A 26,168-nucleotide genomic window follows, 5' to 3' on the forward strand; every position below is an offset into this window, starting at 1 on the left:
GGGACTATTCACTAGATTATGACTATAACATGGATACCCCTACTACAGAACTGGAGTTACAGGACAGAAACTACTCCATCGTTTCCAGTGGTTTGCTGAAGTATCCTGGCTGTGGTGATGGTGGGTCACTGCTTGCTGGTGTGGCATGTCGGTGCCTGGTGGTGTACGTGTTCCTTCTTATTCTGTGGTCCTGCTGGTTGACGGGTTGAGGGGACCTTGAAGCAGGCTTTTACTGCATCTGGTCTTGCAGTTCGGTCTGTGACTTGCCCCTGCTTTCGGGTTCAGTCGCTTCTGTATGGCTGTCAGGGTTTTCTGTGCAGTTCTTGCTGGATGTGGATACCTCTGAATCTTTTTCCGTGTTGGGACTGCAGTTGCGTTTCCTGGCGGGTTTGTCCTTCGATTCCCTTGGTACAGCAGTGGCTAGGACCTCTGTGGCTGCTCAACGGCAGTTGTGACTTTAGCCGTGGAAGGCAGTGCTGCTTGGAAGACTACCATGATGGAGCTTCCCTTCGGGGGCTCTATACTGTTTGGGAATCCGTTGAAGGCCTTGATTGGCATTACGGCTGAGGACAATAATTTGTTGGCTCCGGTCCGTATTTCTCGGTATGGGAAGTTTGGGGGTTGTGAGCGGGCTTTTGGGCTGTGTTTCATTCAAATTGGCAGCCCAGCCCTTTTGTGGTGTGGAACGGGGCCGGTGGGTCCCTTCCTTCCACATATCCCGGGGTTGACTGGGTGCTTCCTCTTCTTCTAGTCCCTCTTTGTTGGGCTGGGCTACTGGATGTGTTCTGTGCTGCCCCTGTTCCCGGTTCTCTGGCGATGTGTTGGGCTCTATTTCACGGTGTTCGGGACTTAGTTTCGGATGGGGCTGTGTTGTGGGGGCCTGAGTGTCTGCAGGATCGGGAACGTTCCTCGATCCTGTTTCTGGTCCAGAAGCCATTTGGGGGCTACCGCTTTCCCTGGTTATGAAGGTTGTACACTTGTGTCTCCCTCATCGTTCCTTCATAATGGTGCCTCTTTGGTTGTTTCTTTCCTTCCTGTTGGTGGGAGTTTCCTGGCTTCTCTGGTTCTTCAGGACACCTCATATGCTGGTACACGCGGCTTCAAGGTGGTTCCTGCATTTCGGTGTGGGAGTTATTCAATACTGGTTTTTGGGTATTGCCTTTTGGGCTGTCTGCATCTCCTGGTGTGTTTGCTGAAGTTTTAGCACCCTTGGTGGTTTTGTTGCATGCTCAGGGGATCTGGGTGTTCCCTTACTTGAACGGTTCGTTGATTATTTCTCTTTCCTTCCAGCTCAGACTTTTTCACTGGGTGTGTGCTGGCTACTTCGTCTGTTTGGGTGGATTCTAGGCTTGGAGAATTCCATTATTTGCCCCACTCCGGAACTACTGTTCGTTGGGGGGTTTTCAAAGCCACTGTGTGAGGTGTTCCTGTTGGTGCCCTGCGGCCTGGCTTTGTTGCACTAACTGAGGTGCTTGTTGGGGGCTCGGTCTTCCACTGCTTGCCGGTGGCTCCGTGTTCTTTGTCTGTTGTCGGTTGCTATGGTGATTGTTCCTTGGGCCCGTTGGCACTTGTTCCCCTGGTATATCATGTCCTCGGGTTTTGGGATCCGGCATCTCTGGATGTTTCCGGGGGTTGTGGCCATTGGCCGGGGGTTGTCCTGACGGCTGATGGTTCGGAGCCTCTTGCAGGGCTCGCCCTTTGTGTCCCGGGAGCGGTTGGTCCAGAGTCGGTCATGAAAAATCTACTGTGGGTCCTCCAGATTGGTGGCCTGTTGGCCTGGTGGTGGACCTGTTTGCGTCTCCGGAGATCGCCTCCCTCGCAAGACCTCTGCAACTCACTCGCCTCGTTCTTCCACCGCAAGATCGCCGACATACACAACAGCTTCGACGCACAGACCACGCACCCTACCACCAAACCAACGCCCGCCACCACCACCCTCTGCAACTGGACCCCGATCAGCACCGAAGACACCACCCGCACGATGAACTCCATCCACTCCGGATCACCAACCGACCCCTGCCCACACCACGTCTTCAACAAAGCAGACGCCATCATCGCACCCCATCTCCGGGACATCATCAACTCCTCCTTCCACACCGCCACCTTCCCGGAGAGCTGGAAGCACGCCGAGCTGACCGCCCTCCTGAAGAAACCAACGGCGGACCCCACCGACCTCAAGAACTACCGTCCCATCTCGCTCCTTCCTTTTCCGGCCAAAGTCATCGAGAAGACCGTCAGCAGACAGCTTGCCGCCTTCCTCGAGACGAACGGATCCCTCGACCCCTCGCAGTCCAGGTTTCGGGCCAACCACAGCACCGAGACCGCCCTCATCGCAGTCACCGACGACATCCGTACCCTGATCGACAACGGGGAAACAGCGGCCCTCATCCTCCTGGACCTCTCTGCGGCGTTCGACACTGTCTGCCACCGCACCCTAGTGAAGCGCCTCAGCAACATCAGAATCCGAGAGAAAGCACTGGAGTGGATCATCTCGTTCCTCGCCGGAAGAACCCAGAGAGTCCGCCTCCCCCCGTTCAGATCCGAGGCCACCGAAGTCATCTGCGGCGTACCACAAGGATCTTCACTCAGTCCAACCCTCTTCAACGTCTACATGAGACCCCTCGCAGCCATCGCACGCCAACACAACCTCAACATCATCTCCTACGCCGACGACACCCAGCTGATCCTCTTCCTCACCAACGACCCCACCACCGCCAGAGCCAACCTACACGAAGGGATGAAAGACGTCGCCGGCTGGATGAGGAACAGCCGCCTTAAACTGAACTCAGACAAGACGGAAGTCCTCATCCTGGGATCATCACCGTCTGCCTGGGACGACTCCTGGTGGCCCCTGGCCCTGGGCATCGCTCCCAAACCAACGGACCACGCACGCAACCTGGGCTTCATCCTGGACTCCTCCCTGTCGATGACCAGACAAGTCAACGCCGTCTCATCTTCGTGCAGCAACACCCTGCGCATGCTCCGCAAGATCTTCAGATGGATCCCCACTGAAACCAGGAAGACCGTCACCCAGGCACTCGTCACCAGCCGACTGGACTAGGGGAACACCCTCTACGCCGGAACCACAGCCAAACTTCAAAAAAAGACTCCAACACATCCAGAACGCCTCCGCACGACTCATCCTGGACATCCCCCGACACAGCCACATCACCGGACACCTGAGAGACCTGCACTGGCTCCCCGTCAGCAAGAGAATCACGTTCAGACTCCTCACCCACGCACACAAGGCTCTCCACGACCTGGGCCCCAAGTACCTCAACGACCGCATGACCTTCTACACGCCCACCCGCCAGCTACGATCGACCAGCCACGCCCTTGCCACCGTACCACGCATCCGCAGAGCCACCGCCGGAGGAAGATCCTTCTCCTACCTGGCAGCCAAGACTTGGAACTCCCTCCCCACCCACCTTCGGCAAACCCAAGACCATCTCTCCTTCAGGAAGCAGCTCAAGACCTGGCTGTTCGAGCAGTAACATACCCCTCTCCCCCAGCGCCTTGAGACCCTCCCGGGTGAGTAGCGCGCTTTACAAATGCCGTGATTGATTGATTGATTGTTCTCTGGTTCGGTCAGATGCTGTCTGGGGGGTGGTTGCCCTGTCCTTCCGGTGGGAAGAGGCCTACTGTGTGCTTTTCCCCCGATTGCTCTGATTCCGCAGGTCATGCTGCAGGTCGGATAGGGTCGGGTTTCATTTATCCTGGTGGCTCCGGTTTGGTCTGGGAGTGCTTGGTTCCTTCTGTTGTTGGTGTTGGGGCCTTGCTGGAGATTGCCGGTGGTCCCTTGTTGTTTCCCCCTCTGTGTTGGGGGTCTATGGCCTTTCCACCCTGAAAACACTTGGTATCAGTTGTTAAGCAGGGTCAGTACTGGTTAGTGCCTTGCTGGGTGACCACCTGGGTATGCCATGTGCTGTAGGCTTAAGGTGGCTGTGGTATGGCTGTACCTAGTGGCTTTGGGGTGTTCTCCTTCTGTGGCTGAATTTGTTCTATGGTCCGTGCGCCTTTCAACTCGCCTGTCCATTGCCTGATACTGGATTGCGGTACGACATGGGGTGGGTCTGCGTTGGATCCGGTGCGTATCTTGGCTTTCTTGTTGGTTGGCTTCAACTTGATCTGGCTATGTCCTCCCTGTGAGCGGCTGTGTGGGCCTTTCGTGGTTCGGTCTTTGAGCCGGTGGTCCCCTTGGTGTCCCGGTGTTTGTGTAGTTGTTTCCTCCTGGAACCGGTCTTTCGCTCCTTTGCTCCTTGTTGGGTTCTCCTTTGGTTGGGGGGCCTTAAGGGGTGCTACTTTTGGGCCTCCGCATTTGATGTCTTTGCAGTTGACGTTCAGGGTGCTTCCTGGACGCTCTTGCCTCCGCTCGGAGGTGTGGGGAGTTGGGCTCCTTGCTTTGTTTTGTGCCCTTATTGCTTTTTTCCTGATCGGGTTGTTCTGCAGCCTGGTCCTTCCTTTGTTCCCAGGGTTCCTTCCTTGTTTCACTGCTCAGAGGTTCTGAATTTGCCTGTTTTCTGCCTGTTCCTCTTTCTGGGGTTTAGGTGTGGCTGCTCAGTTTGGCCGTTACACGGGCTCTGGAGGTGTGCTTCCTTCATGCTGTGCCTTTTCATAGGGCGGTTTCCCTTTTTATTTCCTTTGAGCTGGCCGGTCGAGGTCTAAGGCCTCTGGGGCTGCTCTGTCAGTGGCTGCGTTGGATGGGGGGCCTGCGTAGGGGCTTGTGGTGTCTTGGCGCTTGGGTCGGTTCGTGGTGGGTCGACTCTGAGATGGCTGTGTCCTGGTCTTGCTTCTGAGGGGCTTCCATGGTCGTGTTCTGTATGGATGCTGCTTGGTGTTCTCCTCACACTTTTCTGTCCCGTGGTCATAGGGTGATGAGTGGGACTGTGTCTCCTGGGTTTGGGGACTTGGTGTTGTGTTCTGCTCGGGTTGTGTGTCTTTCTGATTGTGCTGATTAAGTCTGTTTTTTCTACTGAGTGAAGCCAATTCTTGCTTTGGTATCTGCTCATTAGTAAGGACTGGGACGGGGAGGGCTGACGAGGAGGTAATGACCGGTTACTCACCGGTAATATTTATTACTCCGAGTCGTAGCTCTCCCCATCCCAGTCCAGGTTCCCATCCCTCCCTCCCTGTTCGGTTTCTTGTGCTTGGTGGTACAGGATGTCGTTGGGCGTGTCGCAGGGTTATATGCCTCCGGGTGTGGGTGTGGCTTAGAGGGAAGGGATGGGTTTTTAGTTGCTTGGGAGTTTCTGGTGGGAGGAGCTATGCTCATTAGTAAGGACTGGGACCGGGAGGGCGACGACTCGGAGTAATGAATAGTAACCGATCATTGTTGTAATACGGTGCATCATTTGTAAAATAAAAAAAAAGTGCCGGGTCACTCGTCAGGAGGCCGCTGTAGGTTGCACCACCTGCTGCGCCTGCGAGAGCCGGCAATGAATGCACCACCACAATACTAATCAACACTCTCTTGAAAGTGTAACCATATCGGGCCCCCAAAGCTATAAAAACAGCCTGGGTGGTATGTATCAGTCCTTTATATTGTGTATTAAATTAATAAACATCTGTTGTGCTTTTCTCTGAAATCGACTGAGAGCGCTATTGTGTGATAAACTGTCATAAGTGCGGTGTTGACAGTTAAGTGGCGGTTCCCAGCACCGAAAATTTTCAGTTCAAATTAGGCACTGTTGTAATAACATTTTAACTTGCAATGATGGATGAATAGTCTAGTGCAGTTGTCTTCCAACTTTTTAGTCTGGCACCCCAAAGCAAAATGTTTTTAAGTCGAGCAGACCTCCAAATCTTTAAGGCAAGGATTGAGGGAGCGAGAGCAGTAGGGCTGAGCACAAGGGGTGGAGCTTATGAGATCAATTTAGGGAGGCTTTCTGTAGCTTATGGTCCATGATAAAGGTGAGATTTACAAAGAGCAAATGCAGAAATCGACCAAAAAATTCTACTCCGCATAATTGGCATTGTGAGCACCTGACTCTTAGGCCCTAATACAACTGCACCCACTGACCTAATGATAGCGTAGGCCCTCAGTAGCAGGCTATCTCCTCTGCCTCTTTTACCCCCTCCCCACCATGACTAATCATCACTCCCATGTTGAAACAGACTCCCGGCACATTTTGAGTTTTATATAACACAGACTTGGCCAAAGGGCATTCATTGGAGTACTCTGCATGAGCACCAGTTACATTACACAAGGTCAAATTCATGTTTTAGACACTGGGAGATTAAATGATTTGCCCACGGCCAGACTGGCCATAGGTGGCATTGAATGTTTACCCTTTAACCCATATGCTCCTGCATCTGCTACCATAATAATAGCCATTGCTTTACAAAGCAGACTCTCCTGTGTTAAAAACATGGCCTCCCATTGTGCCCCATCCCTACCATCTCTCTGATAGGACGGCCCGGGACCAGGGTTCGATTCCCGGCGCGGCAGGTTTCTGGACCAGGGTCAGCGGACTCGATAATTCTCTCGCCTCGGTGCCCACTCTGATCAGCGATCACACTCGGCAACTCTGGGCATTAGCTTGCCTCATCTTCACTAACGGCCCCACCAGACCGCCGGGGATGCCTGGTCTCACCCTGGAGATACCCATTAAGGGACCATCTCTCAGGGAAGCCAGGAAGGGTTTCGCAGCGGTCAAAGCGCCTTGGGACCCTCCGGGTAAGTAGTGCACTATATAAATGCCTATACATTTACATACATTTACATGCCACAACTAGGATGTCTCCTCTGCTTAAATTTTCTCTTAATTGGGCCATTGCTCCGTGGCCCGAAGCAACACTGTCACTGCAAATGTGCACTGGGCCCCGATGCAAGGAAGGAGAATAAAAGAGCCGTACTTTGCTATTAGTTTGCCCCTCCTATTGCAGGGCCCGTGTGCCATGGCACCTATAGCACTAATGACACCCACAGCTCGGTGTAGCAGGCTATCTGCTCTGTCCACTTCACTGGGCCATCACAAAAAGACATCTTGCCCTTTCCCCTGTTTGGGTTCTATTCCATGCACAGCAAGCGTGAGTCGGCCCTAATACTAGCAAATAGCCCCCAGCTGCCCTTTTTGTAATAGGACAGCCATGATTGGAGTCCAGAGGCCTTGAACACCTCTGACCCCAGAGGCACAGCACCTGATGCACTAATTGTCGTGATGGCCCTAAAATAACACCCCCCCCCCCCCCCCCCCGAACTTGAAAGCCATTAGTTACTATACCCTTTAATTGATGGTCATTTGGAGCTTCACAGTGGCAAAGATGTATTCTTCTTGAGAGGTAATGTGAGGGTGTCATTAGCAGAGTTCTTGAGTGTGTCCTTTTAATAGACATATAAAAATGTTTCTTGATATAGTCTGATTGCTCATTATCAGAGTCACTGTAATTATAAGGCAGGGGAGGACCAAATCATGCAGAAGAATTGACTGAATTTTGCGTTAAGAAGATGCAAATTATGCGGCGTATTCCACATATTCTTTGAGAGTATTACTTCATTATTTTCTCATTTTGTTAACTCATGGTAACACTGTCTCTGTAAAGATTTCATCTCATTAGTACCAATGTAACAACTAAATACTGAAATAAGCAACTGAAAATGCCACATTGCAATTTCAACGTTAATTCAAATTCATCCGGTTGGAAGGAACCATTTCTGGCCTTGGTCAGTCTGTGCATCCTTCTGACCCGCTTCCATTCTTTCATGAACCCACCTCTTTCTCTTTCCACAGAGGAATATTCATCGAAGGTTTGTCCTGCATTCTGGATGGGGTCTTCGGCACCGGCAATGGCTCTACGTCCTCCAGCCCCAACATTGGCGTTCTGGGGATCACTAAGGTACTGAAATAGACCACGTATAACCTTTCTGTTCCCAACTGTTCGGAAATGCTGCCACCATGCGTTGCCACAGGGAGCTGCTTGTCAAAGCTACGAAACATTTCTCGTTTCGAAGGCTGGGTTTTAAAGTCGTAAACATTTGTTGAATGCACTTCCCCATCCAGCCTTAAGCCGCCGCCTCATCGCCTGCCATAGCCCAGGCTGTACACTTACAGTTGAAATAAAATTCTCACTGCTTGAGCTGTCCTGGCCTGGTGACGGCTCAGATAGTGACTCATTCAAAGCATTTCACAGGTCTTCAAAAGACCGTTTACCAGTTCAAGAGTCTTTGAATGCTTTCACTGCTTTCTATGTCCCTTGCCAGGCGCGCATGCCCATTGGCTAAAAGAGCTTTAGAGCAGTGCTTTAAATGGGAAAAAATAAGTGCAGGTACTCATCAATTTAAGCAAGGAATAGAGGAGGAGCAATTGTGGGCGGGGTTAGAGGTGGAGCTTGGGGGCAGGCATTTAATGAGAGCCACATTTTCTTGGTGGCGATTGTGCTTGATAATGTAGAATTATTTCTGCTATTTGTGGAGTATATGTTTTCTCCTCCCATGTGCAAAAAGATAAGTTTATTATTTTGAGAATGTCATACCAATGCAGATTGTCTCTGAGCCTATGCACATATGAAACATAAAAGTCTTGATTTTTCTCAGTAAACTTCAAAACTGAAGTCACATAACCAACACAAATGAACAGTAACATTTTCAATCTGGTCTTCAACACAATACTGTCTCAGCCATCATCTATTATACAGCAGACACCAACTATGGTCAATCAAAATCATCCACAGCTCCTTCAATGGGGGCACGAGGTACCTAATGTGAGCAGTGGGCAAGTGAAGTGATTACAGGGAACTTGAGTGGTGACACATGTGATGGAGAGCTTCTATAAATGGCTGAGATGAACGCAATGGGATGAGTTGAACTAGCATATGTCAACGTAAAGTGAATTAAATGAACAACGAGAGGCACTAGGGTAATCAAGGCAAGCACAGTGCAAATGTGCCTTGAACTAGCCGGGTCGGGTGAGAATTAAGTGAGGAGAGAAAGGATGAATCAGTTAAGGCAAGTTGAGTAAATCAAACATGGTGCGTCCGTGCAGAGTGGAAGAGCCAAGCACATCTTAAATGATGTAAGCAAGGGTTGGCCTGGAAAATACATGGTGGGTGCGTCAAGAACAGGTGAGCACATGGTGGTCTAGACGATGGACTGTTGAGTAAAGGAAATGATCTGGGTCTGTTACAGAAGCAAGTACAGCTTACATAAAGCAAACAGAAGATATGCAAGGCTTCTACAGGCTGGATAAATCCAGCACATTATAGGTACAGTGGGCACCTAAAGGCCAGGAGACTATGGGATTTTAAGTCATTTTTGTAGCATGGACCAGGCCTCCTAGGTATTGGAGAGATGTAAAAGATGTTACTACAATTTTCTAGCATTTGGGTATTCCCTACAACATCCCTCAAAATAGTACATGCATAGACATTGAGAAAAAACAGTTTGGTTTCAGAAAGAGCTTCATATGGAAGGTGCAAGAAACAAAAATGGTTCCACCCTTGCGCCTCTTCTTTCTAAAATAATGGACCACCAACAAAAGACTTTATGCATGGTCTGGACTTAATGCGCAGTCTGGACTTTGTGCGCGGCCTGACTTCCCCAAACAAAAGACTCTGCTGTAATTCTGGCCCAGAATGGAAAGACTGTGTTGCTTTTCACTAAATGTAATTAAAGCTTAGCTTAGCTGCAATATGAACCACGGGCAAACTCACCTCTGTGTCTTAATACCTCTCTTGAAAAACAAACAAACAAATTAAAGAGGCCATCTATTGAATACTGTCACACTAGATCCTAAAACCCCGCCTGACATCATCAAGCATTCTAAGGTATCTTTTTTAAACAGCTGCTCGCCTGGGCTAAGAGAATTATGTTTTTACTTAGACTGGAGAGTCCTTTCAGGGGTATGAGTTCACCAGTTTTTTCAAAAATAGGACACCACCACACTTAATGCATAATCACAACATTTCAAAATCACCGATGTTGTGAGAGGCTCAGTTAAGACAATGTTTTTTTAAAAAAAGGGTTTGAGGCAGTGCCTGAACAAGAAGACAGAATGTGAGAAAGTTACACCTGGACACGATCACACTAATCATAAAGATCAAAATCAGTTTGTATCATGAGCGTGTGTGTTATTTTGAAGACCATTCTTTTTCAAGACACTCGTTTCCCTATGTTTTTCTTGGCCATCTACTTCTGCATCTCTAAATCCATGAGTTTTTATTTAACACATCTTTTTCAGTTCCCAGGAAACCTGTTTATTATCCACAGTCTGTTGAAGCCTGGCATCCATGCTTGAACACCACCCTCAGCCTCTTGCTTTCTCACCTTCATTAACTGCTTGCTCTCCTATGCATAGAGGATCTTTATCTTGCGTTCCGGGGGGCCTCTGCCTTTTACCACCTGTTTGAGAAACCCAGTAGAATTGACTTATGCTGCATCTGGTTCACACAGGCATTGCTGGATTCCACTAGGTGGCTGTGAGCTTGTCTTCCCAGACTAAACATGTTTATGCACACATACTCCCCCATCACTTAAGAAACTCACACACATTCATGACCACTCACACAAAACTTGATTTAAATAATTAGCTTGCACATTTACCTCATGATAATAGCCAGAAAACCTGGACTCGACCTGGCCCTTCTGGGTCTATGGTGGACACCCCTTGTCCATAATAATCTCTTAAAAGTCAGAAAAAGTGATATTCATGCACACAATAAAAAGCATTCAAACGTGAGACAAGGTTGCAGATTACAAAACTGATGATGGACTTCATTTGTAATGGGCAACTAAACTAAAGACATTCAACCCTGGTCTTACGGGCAGGGGAATTTAATTAATTGTTGGTAGGTCGATATCATTGATTGATTGTAGAGTACTCACTGCCCAAAGGCGGCCTTTTGGTATTTTCAAATCTTTTTATCATAAAAAGGATTAAACTCACAACTACAGAATCAGATTTTCCTTCAAACCTCAAGTCTGACTAAATTACTCATTCCCAAAGTTCTATTAGAGAAATATGTAGTGGATTCGCAGGTTGCTTGCTTTAGTGCACTCTGCCCCTTGAAAAGTCAATAGAACAATTGGAGTGCGCATGTCAATAAACTAGATTAATACTGAAATTCTGATGAGTACATGAAACTTGTCAAATGGACACAGATGGGCTGGGACGGGTAGAGACAGAAGTGTGCATACTGATGGACTGTCTGCTGCCCTACAGTGGACTGCCCAGCTGAATGCTAATCGGCCTATATATGGCAGTGGTTATTACACTCCTATCCACCCTCTCAGCAGACTAGTACTGACAGGTGCATTCTCATCTCTGGTGTAACGCTGTAAAAAAATACATTTGTGGGGTAGGGGGTAAGCCCAGTGTCTCGCACACACACACACACCTACAGCGGGATTGACTGGGCAGTGTCTAACTGGACCCTTGACTTTCATTCACAGACAGCAGCAGGGCACCCAATACCCTAAATAGCAAATGAGCCGCTGTGGGATGCTCAGCAGTGGATCCATTCAGTGGTGTACACTGCCCCTTCCTCCTCCACTGCCTTCTCTTTATCTGCAGCACTTGTGCTCAGTAGCACAGTTCCAAATGCCATCAAGTCTGCCCTGACTGAGTTTCCCCTTAGAGTACCGGTACTCTCCTTGGCCAAGGAAATGTTCTGGTACTCAAATGGAGAAAAAAAAAAGTGTTGGTACTCCATACTGGCGAGTACCGGCCCATTTAAAGCACTGCGTGGGACTGTGGGGGAGAGGGGAGAACTGGCAAGGAGAGGATAGGAACCCGTAGTGAGGGGGTAGACATCAGCACCGAGGGGGGGGTTGAACTGAAGAGACAGTGGGAAGAAGTGATTATGTGATTAGGAGAGAGAGCATCCTTAAACTGGTGAGGAACGTGTGTAAACTATATGGGGAGGGGGTGGAACTCAAAACAAGGGAGACCAGAGGGAACGTAAGAGAGACAGGCGGCAAGAGGGGAAACTGGCGGAGGAGGCAGGAAAAAGTAGGGGAGAAACGATAAGAAAAGAAAGAAACTGTGTAACATGGAAATAGGAACAGGTGGATGGAATTGGGGACGGTGACTGACGAGAGAGCTGTAGAGTGGGGAATGGCGGGTGTAGGCAGCAGCATAGAGCAGAGGCTCAGGAGAGGTGAGGCTGACATAGAAGAGGGCAATGTGTCAGACAACTGCATCTCCACATAAAATCCTGAAAGGCAGCACAGCGTTGCTTGTGATGCGCAGGTTACAGGAGCCAGCCCTAAAAGATACCACAGCAAAAGTCGTCGTTAAGCCTGAAGGTCACAGATATATTTTTCACCCGCCTGTGTCAAATAAAATCGCCACTATGACATCAGTTAACAGTAACACTCGCTGTTAGTTCCAAGCCGTAGTTCAGTTCGAAGAAAATGCTGCATAAACAAAGCATACCCACGCTCTGTGGCCCAGGTACTGTTGTATCCGGTCCCAGGGTGGCAGCTTACCTTCTCAGAATGTGCTTTGCTACTTACCTGTTACCTGGGCTTAGGGGGCTTTCTGAATGCGCAGGACGAGGAGTTTGCAATAATTGAAGAGACAAGTTCATAAACTTCCTAGGACAAATTAAACTGCTCAAGTCATGTATAACCTGAACAATAGCTCTGCTGTCTCGCGGAGTGTGATTGACTGGGCAGGGTCTAATTGGACCCTTCACTTTCATTTACAGTCAGCCGCAGGGCACCCAAAACCCTAAACAGCGCTTAAGCGATGCAAATGAGCCGCTGCGGGATTTCACAGCAGCGGCTCCATTCACAGGTATACACTGCCCCTCCCTATATTCTGCCTTCTCTTTATCTGCAGCAGTTGAGCAGAACACTTTCGGAACAGCAGCACAGCCCCAAATGCCATCGAGCCCGCCCTGCCGGACTTTCCCCTTAGAGTACCGTACTCTCCTCGGCCAAGAAAAAAGTGCCGGTACTCTAAGGGAGAAAAATAAAAAGTGGCGGTACTCCGTACCGGTGAGTACCGGCCCATTTAAAGCACTGCTTTAGACCCTTTCCACTTCAGCCTCTCCTGTTCCCCAACCCTGACTTCTACTCGCCAGTCACAATTCTTCAGCTATTGAGGGCTGGGCTGCAGTGGCGATGGAGCCCTAGTGATGAGTGATGGCATTTTACGAAGTATTTCACAGGGCACGGTCACCCACGCGCTCAAGTAAGTGCATGAAAGTATTGGAACTGCTCCTGAGTGCAAAGGCGACGGGGACAGAGTTGTGGCTAAAAAAGAACATTCTACAACTATGTTGTTGGCCATTAAGCTCTCAAGTTAATTTTTTTTTAAATGCAAGTAAACTGACCAGCGCAAAATGCATTCCTATGTGTTTATGCTTTTAACTATTTTGTTGGCCTTTTAAGCACTCACCCTAAATATCAAACAAACGCAAGTAAAGTAACCAGTGTGAAATGCATTCTATCATGTTATGAAAGGTCAGTTAGTTAATGTGATCACTGCAGAAGTCTGTGTGTGTAACGAGACAGATCACACAACTTAATCCTGGTTGGTGCACCAGAGAATAGTGACATCCATTTGTAGTGTTACGAGGTCCCAGCCTGTGACTGAAAGCAATGTGAATAAACGTCATCATTTTAAAACAAATTGTATTAACTGCAAAAAAATGTGCCAACAAATGTTTGCATGTCCAAAGTAATTTTTTGGTCATAAAACCTGCAGTTTGCAAAATCACACTTTTTACAACCCTTTAAATTGATTTTTTAATGTACTAAATCCATTTTGTGGCTCGTTAACTGGTTACCTATTTGTAAAAAAAGGTTATAAAGGCATAACAAATCATTGTTTGGAAGAGGTGTGTTTAGGGCTTCCCTTTTAAACAGTGATTTGTTTTGGTATTTGTTAATGGTTTACAGCAAAAATTGGGTTGTAAAACATTGGAAAATTACCGATTCCTGAGTTGGGGTGAAAACATTTGCAAATGTGAATGCAAAAAAACAAAGCTTGTTGGGCGGTAGGCAAGTTAAAAAAAACAAAAAAAAACACTTTCTGAGTTTTTGTGGGCGGAGGTTACAACCTCCTGAGGCAATAGGATCGGTGCATCATTAATATACTTCAAATATATAAGGGAGACCTGGCCTGGCAGTTCGGTCTGGGCTGTTCCAATGAGGCACAGGGTCAAGACTGTTTTGCATTTCGATGGGTCCAAACTGGGGTGGCGTAGTGGGCAAAAGAACAATGGATTTAACCCAGATCTTTTGACTAGGGGAATGTTTGCATTGTCATCATTCCGTCCATCGTTTGTTTGCTGTAACACTTTTCGCCATAAGTGGGATGGGTATGCCCAGACATGGGTCCCAGCTCACTGTGCCACTGGATTCAAGCTGGCCTGGCTGAAGAAGGGTGACATACCCTGAAACCGGTCCCAGGATGCTTGTTTCCAGTCCAGGGAGGACCATTATTTGTTTGCTGTAACACATCAAATATATAATCGTCAAACATGAATATCATAACCACAAGAAAACAGACCTGTTGTATAGGCACATTGTCAAGCACCAATCAGTAGAATTTGTCGGCCCCTTCGTCACATTTACTGTCCGAGGATGAGAGCCCTCCCAGTCGAGCACTTTGCAGGAGAAGTGTGGCTCAATGGTTAGAGCGGCAGACCCTGATGCAGAGGTCTAGCCCAGGACCAAGGTTCAATTCCCTGCCTCGGCAGGTCTTGGGCTCAAAATTCCACGGACCTGATAATTCTCGCCTCAGTGCCTATTCCAATCATAGAGTCCCACTCTGCAACTCTGGGCAATAGCTTGCTTAATCTCCACAACGGCCCCCACAACGCTAAGGATGCCTGGCCTACACCCTGGGGGTGCCCACGAGTGGACGCCTCGCAGGGAAAGCCAGGACGGGTTCCACAGCGGTATTCGTACAAGCGCCTTGAGACCCTTGCGGGTGAGTAGTGCGCTATACAAGTATCAATTTACATTTACATTACATTTTACATTTACATTTACAGGATATCTGGCATGGTGGTGACTGGGGCCTGTCAGAACTTGTCTCTTTTAACATAGCTTTTAAACGGTAGCCACATCCACTCAAGAATTCTTCCTAGTATAGGCAACCGTGAGTCGTTCTGCTGAAAGGAAGATAAGTAACCTGCCCCTCGGAGTCGTATGGGGATAAACAGAGCTCTCCCCAGCCCCACTGTGGAAGATAACGAGTGGGTCCATTTGCAGGATCACTGAGCAGATCAAGCGAATCTGTTGAAGTACCTCACCACAGAACCGCTTCACCAGCAGACACTACCACCACTCATGGAAATATGTGCCATGGTTCCCACAACCCTTCAACAGAGGTCAGGGGTCCCCGTCATGGCATGTATTTATGTTGGGGTGAAGTACCATCTACTGAGTATTTTATATACTTACGCTTTTTGCTGTAGACAGATGGACTTCCCAGCCACCTGTGTCCACAGCTGCTGCCAAACCACATCCTTTATTGGTGCACCAAGGTCCTGCTCCCAACGTGATTGATGGGTATGGCTGTGGGGCTGAGAAAGGCCACAGAGGGGCAAGTAATGTCCTTCTTCAGGCCGTCCGTTAGAATAATTGTTCAAGAGGTGGCTTAGCCCTACCGCCCTGTTTTTTTACAGTGAGTTTGCCTAGTGAAGTAGTTGACTGAGCTGGAACTCATCTGTCACAGGCAGCTGGAAGAGTTGTCTACATTTGTGCCTACCTAGCAGGTACCTATCTGGATATAAATCACCCAGTTGTGGGGGCCCTCCCCCTCTCCAGTATTTGAAGTGAGTGTCCAGAGTGCCTGATGGAAATTCCCGATTCCACGTAATAGGGGAGAGCTGGGAGGGATTTGTGGTGGCTGTCCGATAGCTGTTAATTTTATTCCAGTGTTTCAGATGGGTAACTGTGGCATATAGGGGTAGACACTGGGCCAGGAAGCGGTCCTGAGACTTCACCCACATGATGTGGTGAAAGGGATTGGTGGAGCACCCCTGTTTGAGAAGCTAACGTGGCTTAGTGTATGGAAGGTGATGCCAGTCAAGAGCAGATTGGAGTTGGGTGTCCCAAACGTACTGCTTTATATTGTGAAACCCTAAGCCCCCGTTGATTTTACAAGGTCATTCTGGGTACCTGCGTAGTAAAATGATGCCACATGAACTGTCAGCTGTTTTTTGGTGTGAAGGACGGTCTCCTTGGGTATTCATAGGGGCGGAGTATGGGGGACGAATACCAGTTGGGGAGGTGTCTAATTTTTATACTGTTAATGTGGCCGAGCCATGAGATCTCCAGCCTATCCCAGCGGTACAGGTCTTTGTGAAGTGCATCTAGCACTGGCGGGATATTGCCGGAGTATAGCATGTGGATTGAATTTGTGAGGGAAATTCCAAAGTAGAGGAGAGAAGAGGCTTCCCACAGTAAGCCATGGTGTACCACCGTCGCAATGTCAACAGACTTCGCATAGTTGAAGCAAAAGCCAAAAGCCACCTCAAACTACTACAACTCACCTAATTGGAGTAGGAGGGATGTGGTGGGGCAAGTGAGGAAGCACATGATCTCATCAGTGAAAACAACTAGTTTGTACTGTTCGCCATTCACCTCCAACTGTCTTATCCCATCATTGGATTCTATGCGATAGATCAGGTATCCCTGTGCAATGATATGGAACGGAGAGGTCTCGATTGACAGTAAGACGGGATTTCAGAGCAACATAATTTGCCAGTATGTAGGTCACCATATTCGGGCCTAGCCCGGTTTTGATTAGGACCGCCTGGAGAAACTTCCAGTCTATCTGATCGAAAGCCTTGTTTGCATCTATATAAATATAATAATCCACATTGGTAAAGCGCACAATCACCCGTCAGGGTCTCTAGGCGCTGGGGGCCGTCGGGAAGATTAAGCAAGCTATTGCCCAGAGTCACATGGTGTCGGGCTAATCTGCCGCCGGTGCCGAGGATCGAACCGTAATACCCAGCTTCCGGAGTCAGTCGCCCTAGCCGTGGCGCCACACCTCTCCCACTATCATGAGAAGATCCCACATTAGCGACATTTACTGCCAGTTGTACATTGTCCCTCCCTTTTTCAAAAGGATCCTGACTTGCAACTAGACAGCAGTAGGGGCCAAATTGTGTGGAGTCAGGAGACCAAGATTGAAGTAAAGTTTTTAACGTTAAAATCAAGGTATGCGATGGGCCAGTAGGAGCAGCAAGCAGAGGGATCCATACCGGGTTACAATAATAAAGTGACTGTGGATTCCATCATGTTGGGGATCACCATTTTGGATTGCAAGAAATAGTATTAGACTCTGGACAGTGGATCTGCTAATAATTTGCATTAGGATTTGTAAATTGACATTGAGTACTCATCTGGTCTGGGAGCCTTATTTGCTTTCAATTGTGATGTAGTGACCCTCACTAATTCTGGTGTGATTGGGTACTCCAGCTCTTGAAAGAGTGTGGGGTCTATGTGAGAGTAGCAAAAGCCCCCCAGATAGCGGCCCCAGGCGTCAGCAGATATGGGTTGGACTTAATACAGTGCAGAATAGTAGCATGTAAATAGCTCAAGGATTTCAGGAGTGTTGGCATAGGCATTACGGTTATCTTTAATGGAGGAAACCTGGTTCCTCATCTGTTTCTTGTAACTCATAGGCCAACAGCTTATTGGCTTTAAAATATACAAAAAACGGGAATCAAAGTATAATTGTCTGCACAAGTCTTAAGATCCCTATCGGTATTAAAGAAGCAAAGGTGCAAGACACGGGCTGGAAGCACAATTCCCTATACCTCCTTACTTCGGAAGCTGATTCCAAAAGAACCTAGCATTCCTCAAAATACAGACACATGATAGCCCGGCACACTCTGTACACAAGTTGTTGCAAATTCAACAACAAGTCAAAGAATTTTTGTTCCAAATACGAGTCGATGTTCGTTTTCAGTTCATTCTTTATTTTTCATTCTTTAAAAACTTTTGGAAACGCCACTTTTGAAACCGCCAACGCGTTTCGTCCCATCCAGGGACTTCTTCAGGGCTTGAAATGTAAATACAGAATGTTCAAATTGATAGTCTTTCATATATTCGTAATTGGTAATTTTTGGGTTCTAAGTTTAGTGCACTTCCCCGTGTGTTAGATGTGGTATTGGCAGGAAAAGAATCTCTGATAAGAAACAATCCCAGACGTAGTAATTCCGGTCCTACAAAGGAGGGTCCTCAATTGTGTTCGTCTCGGGTCGCACATAGTTAGGGTCCTCCAGCTCTTGAAAGAGTGTGGGGTCTATGTGAGAGTAGGAAAAGCCCCCCAGATAACGGCCCCAGGCGTCAGCAGATATAGGTTGGGCTTAATACAGTGCAGAATAGTAGGATGTAAATAGCTCAAGGATTTCAGGAGTGTTGGCATAGGCATTACAGTTATCTTTAATGGAGGAAACCTGGTTCCTCATCTGTTTCTCGTAACTCATAGGCCAACAGCTTATTGGCTTTGTTTCCCTTCTAATAGTATTTCTGGTTGACGTAAAACAGCTTGTCTGCAATATATAACTGCTCTAAAACCCATGGATGCGATGCAGGTCCATATATACCCTTGACAAGCCTGTAGTCTTATGCTGCACATGAAGACAAGAGACACGAGTTTCCAAGTCCACCTTTTAGGCCTTGGCCAGTTTAATAAAGGTGGATGCATGTTTTATTATTTTCCCCCTGTTGTAGCGCCTTGGCCGCATCCCACGGGTTTGCACATGAGACATGTCTAGTATAATTATATTTGAAATAGTGTTCAACAGCCTCCTGTATCAAGTCCCTCAGCGCTAACTCCGGAAAAGCGTTTTTTGTTAATTTACCAAGTGGGGTCCAATCGCTGAGGGAGGGTGCCCACATCGAGCAGTAGGAACACGGAGTATGATCGGACAGATTCAGAGTGTCAATGGAAGGTGAGAGGAAGCGGGACTGAAGGAGCTGCATGACTAAAATGAGGTTACAAATTTGTATAGAAAGTGTAATTACCCCCCTAATGGATCTCCCTCCCAATTTCCGATAAGTGTAAGTCCTGCATACCCTGGGTTAAGGATGGAGGACTTAGGTATGTGTTGTAATGTCTAACTGAGTGGTCGACCTCTGGATATAAAACCATATTTATCTCTCCCCTAACAATTAGGTCGCCTGTGGTAAAATGTGCTATCTATTGGAGTACTGAACGTAGAACTCATTCTTGTGTTCATTGGGGCTATATATGGAGAAAAGAGTAAGTGAATATGAACCCATGCGAACTCTCACGCTTTTCACCCTGCCCTTCTTGTCTACATGCATGCAATCAATTTTTATGGACAACCCCTTCTAAAATAAGCCAGCCAGGCCCTTAGTTTTGGTGCGACCGGGGTCATTCAACTGGAGTGGTTACCATTAAGAATAGAGCCTTTTTGTGTCTGGTCGAAGGAGGTGAGGCGCCTGAATCATGGTTATGTCTATAGCCATTTGAATAATGCATTACTTTTTATCGTTGAGTTCGGCACTTGTATATTTAGTAAAGCTATATGTCAGAATCTAGATGGAAAACGCTTAACTTCCCACGTTCAGTCACAGAGGCAGCATGGCCCTGCAATCCCCTTCAAAGCTTCCGACAGCCAGTGGATAGTCATCCGGATGCCAACTGATACTCCTAAGAAACCGGGTATGGGAAAAAAATAAACTAGGAAAACAAGCTAAAATACGAATCTGATGAATGAGTACACAATCGTACAGATAAGAGAAGTCACAGTACAGTTACCTGACCATACCCCTAGTGCCAGGAATGATTTACTGTTTGTGTCTGCTCTACACTTTGGAGATGCTACTTCCATTTGGATCTGGTAACTACAACAATGGTTCCTCACCCAACTATGGTTCAGGCTGTGCACGGAGAGGCTCCCTGTTAAGGTGTCACACGGAAACAAAAGACTTGCATAGGTCTAATCATAATCTGCTGTGATTACCCTGAAAACATGCATCACATGTGACCTAGATAAAGTTGCACGCTCGAGCACTCTTTCTGCCAACACACTCTTGTTGTGACACACCACCAGTTCCAAATGCCTCTGCTGGGCCGAAACGTTAAGAATGGTTCAATGTGGGGCTCTTTGGTTTCTATCCTTAAGTACACAAGCGGTCGTTGCGACCTTTGTTGGAGGAATCACACCAGGTGTTTTATGAGACCGTTACACTACAATAAGCACACTCTGTATTGATGTAGAATTTGCTTTATTGTATGCATTGTGTGTTATTTTTCGCCAAATTTTGTCTATGCATTCCCCATACACCCACACTCCCCTTGTGTAGGCAATGCATTGTTGTGCCCCGCCTCTTCAAACTAGTGTATTTTGTCAGCAACATGCTTGTAAAACCTTATTCTGTTGTCAATTTTAGCCAGCGTAGTTCTGATATAGTGTATAATAGGTTCCAATGCAAAAGTATAACCAGGTCTTCCGTATGGTGTTACTCTTGGGCCCCAATCAGCCTTGTCCCTTTCTTCAACCAGGCCAGGCTAAGTGGTATAATTAGTAATGGAGTTTATGAACAGCCATTATAGAGACTATGGTTATTCTTCTCAAAGGCATTTGTAACAAAAGTTGCATTTTATAATGCACATGTCCCTGCAGGGCTACATTAAAAAAAAAAAAATTTGGTGGGTTTCACACATTGTCCTGGGCGTTTCGGAACATAACATAAATCGTGGCTGCTGTTATATAAATATATATAATATGCGATTAAGAAACACACTTTCTTTGCAGGGCATTGCCCATTAACCACACATTATATGCATTCCGGACTTTGAAGGAATACTTGTAGTATCCTTTGCATCTAGAACTTCATTAACTTTAAAGTTATGTTAAGGCAACTACGTTATTTTGCCAGTTTTCTTGGTTTGGTAGCTTCCTGAATGGATGTAGCTCGTCATCTTAAGTGAGAACTGCTGTGAATTGCAGGGGTGATCCAAAGCATTCCTGAGGTCCTTTGTATTGGGCCGATTGTTAGGGTGTGAACGAGGGAAGCCTGGGGGTCCCTCAGAGGTGTAGGGGCAGCCCTTGCTCCTATTTAACTGCTTCTTCCCAGCATGTTGAGCTATAGTTTAGCCTTTTCCTCTTTCATGCCTTTTGCCTTCAATTACCCTGAGGTGGGTTTCCTAATCCCACCCCACTTTCTTGCTGAAACTAGACAACCATGACTGTGGCCTGACCGTTCTTGGAGGGGTATGGGAAGTTAATAACTACCTGAAACCAGTGCCAGAAGTTGGCCTGTGGAATACACAAACTGTCTCCATACGATGGGGCCGAAAGCACTGGTTCGAGTTCCTAGAGTCTGACAGCAGTGAGACTGTGAAATAACTCTGTGCTTCATGGTTGGGGATGCAGACTACAAACTCTTCTTTACCATGTTCAGGAACATCTACCTGGAAGTCCTGCAACCCACCAAGAAGTGCTACCTTAACACCACCTTGAGGATGGTGTTCATGAATACAAGGACAACAACAATTGAAATAAGGGTCTGAGGGCAAGTTTAACGACTAACCAGGTACACGCCCCAAACCATATATCAAAACACCAATTAGTAACTAGGAGTCAAGAAAATGAGTTATTCACCATGGATCTCAAGACCAATACCATACAGATAACACCCGTGGGAACACACCATGCAAACTTTTGTGTGATACTAGCCGAGTTAGGACTCAAGGACGTATGGAAAAAATTCCCATCAGAAGCCACACTGTACTGCCCTCTTTAGCATCATTTGGGTTCTCCTCGCCCAGGAGACAAAACGGCCGGTCAGATGTTACCGTGACCGATTGTAGATGAAAAGAATGTTGGAGGGAAGTATTGTATGATTTTCAAGTGTTTAAATGGCAACTGAGAAAAGCAGTGTGAAGTGAGAAAAGTGAATAGTGAAGGGTTGTAAAATTAGGTGAGCTAGGTACTAATTGGTGTTTTGGTTCATGAATACAATCCAAGGATCATGCCTGACCAAACTCACATTTATGTACAAGTGGTACTTGTACCATGTGTTGTTGAAGTGTTTTTAGTGGCTTATGAAGAGCTGAAGTGAAGTACTACAGGACCCAGTAGTAACCTTTTCTATTCTACTGAACAGGTGGCGAGCCGCAGGGTGATCCAGTATGGGGCTGCTTTCATGCTACTCTTGGGCATGATAGGGAAGTTCAGTGCCCTCTTCGCATCTCTACCAGACCCAGTTCTGGGTGCACTTTTTTGTACCCTCTTTGGTAAGAACCGTATTATGTTGTGTTCTCACTATCCCCAGCTCCTATTTGTACTTGGGAATAGAAATGTGTAACTTATTTGGCATCTCATTCTTGTACCTGTGGCCTGGTGATGTTGAGATAAGTGAGAAATCTATGGGGGAATGATTAGTGCAGTAAGTTGCAATGTCGGAACCAGTACATGCATGTCCCTTTGTTTGTAGCCAGATACTGTTCAACCAGATCTTTGAACCTGTAGCATATTCAGGACACGTCTATATGCGTTTCTTAATTTCTGGTTTCTAATACACAATAGTCCAGTTTTATGATCATTTGCGGTCAATGTCAAAAGACCACATGGGAACAAGATCTAGTATTGATCAGCATGCCACTTCTCTATTGGCCGGCTCTAGTAAGCTCACCAGTAAGACACCTCCAATCAGCCATCTTCAGTTCTCCCTAGGGAGTCCATGGGTTTGGGTGTAGCTTAGAGATTTTGTAATACATCGTTTTTAGGTTCTTTTTGTGTTTTCACTTTTTAAAGAGCGAGTGTGATGGCACTGTCCTAGTAGAAGCTTAACTTGCTTTTGTTTTGTAGTTCCAGAATGCTTTTCTTTATCAGACATGAGTTAGTCCTGCTGATGCTTTTGTTTGTCATCCCTCTTCCAGGTATGATCACAGCAGTGGGTCTATCAAACTTGCAGTTCGTTGACTTGAACTCTTCCCGGAATCTGTTTGTTCTTGGCTTTTCCATTTTTTTCGGACTTGTTCTTCCAAGTTACCTCAAGGAAAACCCACTGGTGACAGGTAAGATTTTTGGGGATTACCAAGTATGCTTCCTGTTGTACTGTTCAAAGTCTTAAACATTTATGTGTTGGAACAAAAAGCATTGTCTAGTTTCTCAATCACTAAGTTTCATTCAATATGATTGCTGTACGAATAGGTCAACTTGTATAGAAGTAGTAACACCACCCCTGAATATTACATTTGGTTCTGATGCCAGTGGATATTAATATTTTAGAAATTTATGTTTTTGAGGTTATGCAGAGTATTTGTCAACTCTGGAAAGTGTCTACCTTGGCGTTACTTCTTCAGTGACTTTGCAGACAAGAATCTTTAAATCCCTATTTGTGCCATATTTAATTACAATTTACTGCATGAAAGAATACGAATAACATCATCATTAACTTTATTCGGTCGTTACCACCATCAAAGTGCAAGAGCAAACATTACAAAGAATTATTTGAAACAATTATGGCGGTTATACAATAAAAAGCAGAGATTAGATATAATGTTCAAACCAACAACATAGTGTGCTTATTTAAAACAATGAGAAAAAAAGGTCAAAACCGAGAATGCGCCTTCTAATACTGTACAGATAGGCCCACACAAAATTGATCTGTTTTTTTTTTTAAAAGTGCAAAGCAGTGCAAGGGTACAGTACAGCCAGAGTAGGGATAATTCATTCATAAACCCACACCAGTCATTCCTGACCTTCCAAACTTGCCGCACCTTTACTCTTCCAACAGGGGAGAGGGGACTACATCCCCCACGCTGCAACGCGAGCTGCTGAGCCGCCACGTCCTCGCCAGTGCCCGGAGTTGCTTAAATCACGGCCTGGGCTCCCGCAGCGCTGGAGCCCACACCAGTCATTCATAATGCTAGCTTTAGGTTGGTCAACAGTTAGCTATAATTTCCTAGACGGCTAAATAAACAATTGGATAAAACTACAAGACAGTGCAAGAGTACAATACTGCCAGAGTAAGAAGAATGTATTTGTAATGCTAGCTTTAGGTTTGTTAACATTTAGCTATAGTTTAATAAACAGCTAAAAAAGACAATTAAGTAAGACTACAAAATAAATGAATTTTAGGACACAATAAAAAAAAGTAGCAAAGGGATCAGGGAAATGTGATTTGTGAGCTGAGGAGCCAGGCACCTAAAGGACCGGCCCCCAGTCCGTGCTCTTCTTGCAACAGGGACCACGGCAAGAGACAACAACTCTGACCTCAGAGATCTAGTCGGATGGTAAAAAGCCAGGCGTTTCTGAATGTACTTAGCCCCAGAGGCATGGAAGGCCTTGTGAGCCAGAGTAAGTGCCTTAAAGACTATCTGCTTCCGGACAGGCAGCCAGTGGAGTGACTGCAAGAGGTCCGATGCTCTAGCTCGCCCGCGTAGGCCAAAAATGGCTCTCGCGGCCAAGTTCTGGACCACCTGCAGACGTTGGAGAAGATACTCCGGCAGGCCCAGATACAGGACATTGGAGTAATCCAACCTTGACCCAATAAGGGCCTGGACCGTAGGTTTCCTATGCGCCAGCGGGAGCAAGGGAAGAAACTTGTGGAGCATCTTAAGGAGGCCTAAGCATGTTCCTGCTAAGCCAAGAATCTGGGACTTCAGCGTTAAGCAGTTCTCGATTTTCACACCCAGATTCTTGGCTAGCGTAGAGGAAGCCGCAGGAGGAAACATGTTAACCGGCCACCATTCCTGCCAGATCGACAGCCGAAGAAGAGCACCTCAGATTTATCTGAGTTGCACTTGAGGCTGTTCAGCTGGAACCATTTAAAAACAGCCCTAAGGCACCCACGGATGCTCTCTCCGTCAAACTCAGACCCCTTCCCACAAGTGAAGAGGAGCTGAGTGTCATCGGCATATGACACGATCTGGACCCCGAAAGACTCCGCCAGCGCCGCCAAAGGGGTCATAAAGATGTTAACACTGAGCCCTGAGGGACTCCGACCTCCGAAGGCTGCACTACGGCAGAGCATGGGCGGCCTAGACCGTTTGCCGGCGGCCAGTCAAAAAAGATCTAAACCAGCTGAGCAACGTCCCGCCCCGGGCCAATGTCATTAAGTCTTGTATTAAGTATTTTATAACAGACATGCAAAAAGGACATGTTTTTACTGTTTCAAGTGTCCCTGGGCAACCAGGGCAATGCTGTTTGTTGCCAAGCCACTTTGAAGGTGTTCACAGGGAGACAATTGAATCTGAACTGTATGGAAAGCTTCCTGTCTTGTGGGACCGAGATTACCTCCATATACTGTTCATACATTTCTATCCATTTAAACTCCATAAATTCTGATGTCAAGCGGCCAGCAGAGTACTGAGAAACAGTTGAGGGGGCCACCAAATTCCATTAGTGGGATTTTACAACATCTCTACTAGGTAGAAGGCTAGAATCAGAAATGTCCCACAGGGTACCCAGTCCTATGGCAGAGAGCAATGCTTTAACTTTGGTAAACCAGCTTATTTTTTTAAAACTATCTAGTTTGCAAAGGTCTACAAAAGCTATATTGTAATGTCTAAGCTCAGGTGTTTGCTTAAGTTGCAGCCAAAAGAGGAGGGGACGGAGCCTAGCTTTGTCCACAATAGTGAACCTACCCATATTCTCAGGGGAACAAGCTGCGAACTCTGGGGAAGAGAGCATAGGGATATTAAGAACTTACTTTCAGTCTGGTGGAGGCCCTCAAGATTATCAAAACCCCAGATTTCAGCCCATACAGGGCAGATGTTACTACCTTCTGGTCATAAATCTGGAGTGGAGCAGCTATTGGCCAAGATTGAGAGGTCCTGTGCTCCTTCAACAATGCCCCAGTGGTTTTCTTCTGCTGAAGGTTCATTTTGATGATATGATGCTTCCATACCATTGTCTCTGAAAGTGTCACCCCCAGATAATCAAAAGTAGATACTTTCTCCAAAGGAATCCCTCCCAGTGTCAATTTGCCATTAAACGATTTATGAGGGTTAATTATCAGGAGTTAAGTTTTTGAGGTATTAACCTCCAGGCCTCTCTGATTACAAAAGGCCATATATGAATAACATATATTTAGGCTTATTGGTTACTTTGCAGTAAGAGTTTCTGTAAGTTTTCAATACCAGGCTTAGTTGGAATTAGAATTGTTTAGGTTTTGTTTGCCTTGCATGAATAATATGTTGATTAAACAATGGACAGTGGTAACTCTGTACAGATTCATTTGGGGGCTGTCACAGTAATGACATCCATATTTCAAA

General features: G+C 46.8%; 1 protein-coding gene across 2 annotated transcripts in view; it reads left to right on the forward strand.

The window, feature by feature from the left end:
* Positions 1–26,168, forward strand: part of SLC23A2 (solute carrier family 23 member 2) — a 1,215,437-nt gene that overhangs the window by 1,174,061 nt on the left and 15,208 nt on the right. For both annotated transcript variants that reach the window (XM_086943514.1, XM_086943515.1), the window contains 3 exons: positions 7,731–7,836; positions 22,052–22,181; positions 22,827–22,964. In XM_086943514.1, coding sequence (XP_086799640.1) covers positions 7,731–7,836; positions 22,052–22,181; positions 22,827–22,964 — 374 coding nt within the window. The remainder of the gene's footprint in view (positions 1–7,730; positions 7,837–22,051; positions 22,182–22,826; positions 22,965–26,168) is intronic.

Source organism: Lissotriton vulgaris, chromosome 11, assembly GCF_964263255.1.
Source record: "Lissotriton vulgaris chromosome 11, aLisVul1.2, whole genome shotgun sequence".
Classification (NCBI taxonomy): Eukaryota; Metazoa; Chordata; class Amphibia; order Caudata; family Salamandridae; genus Lissotriton; species Lissotriton vulgaris.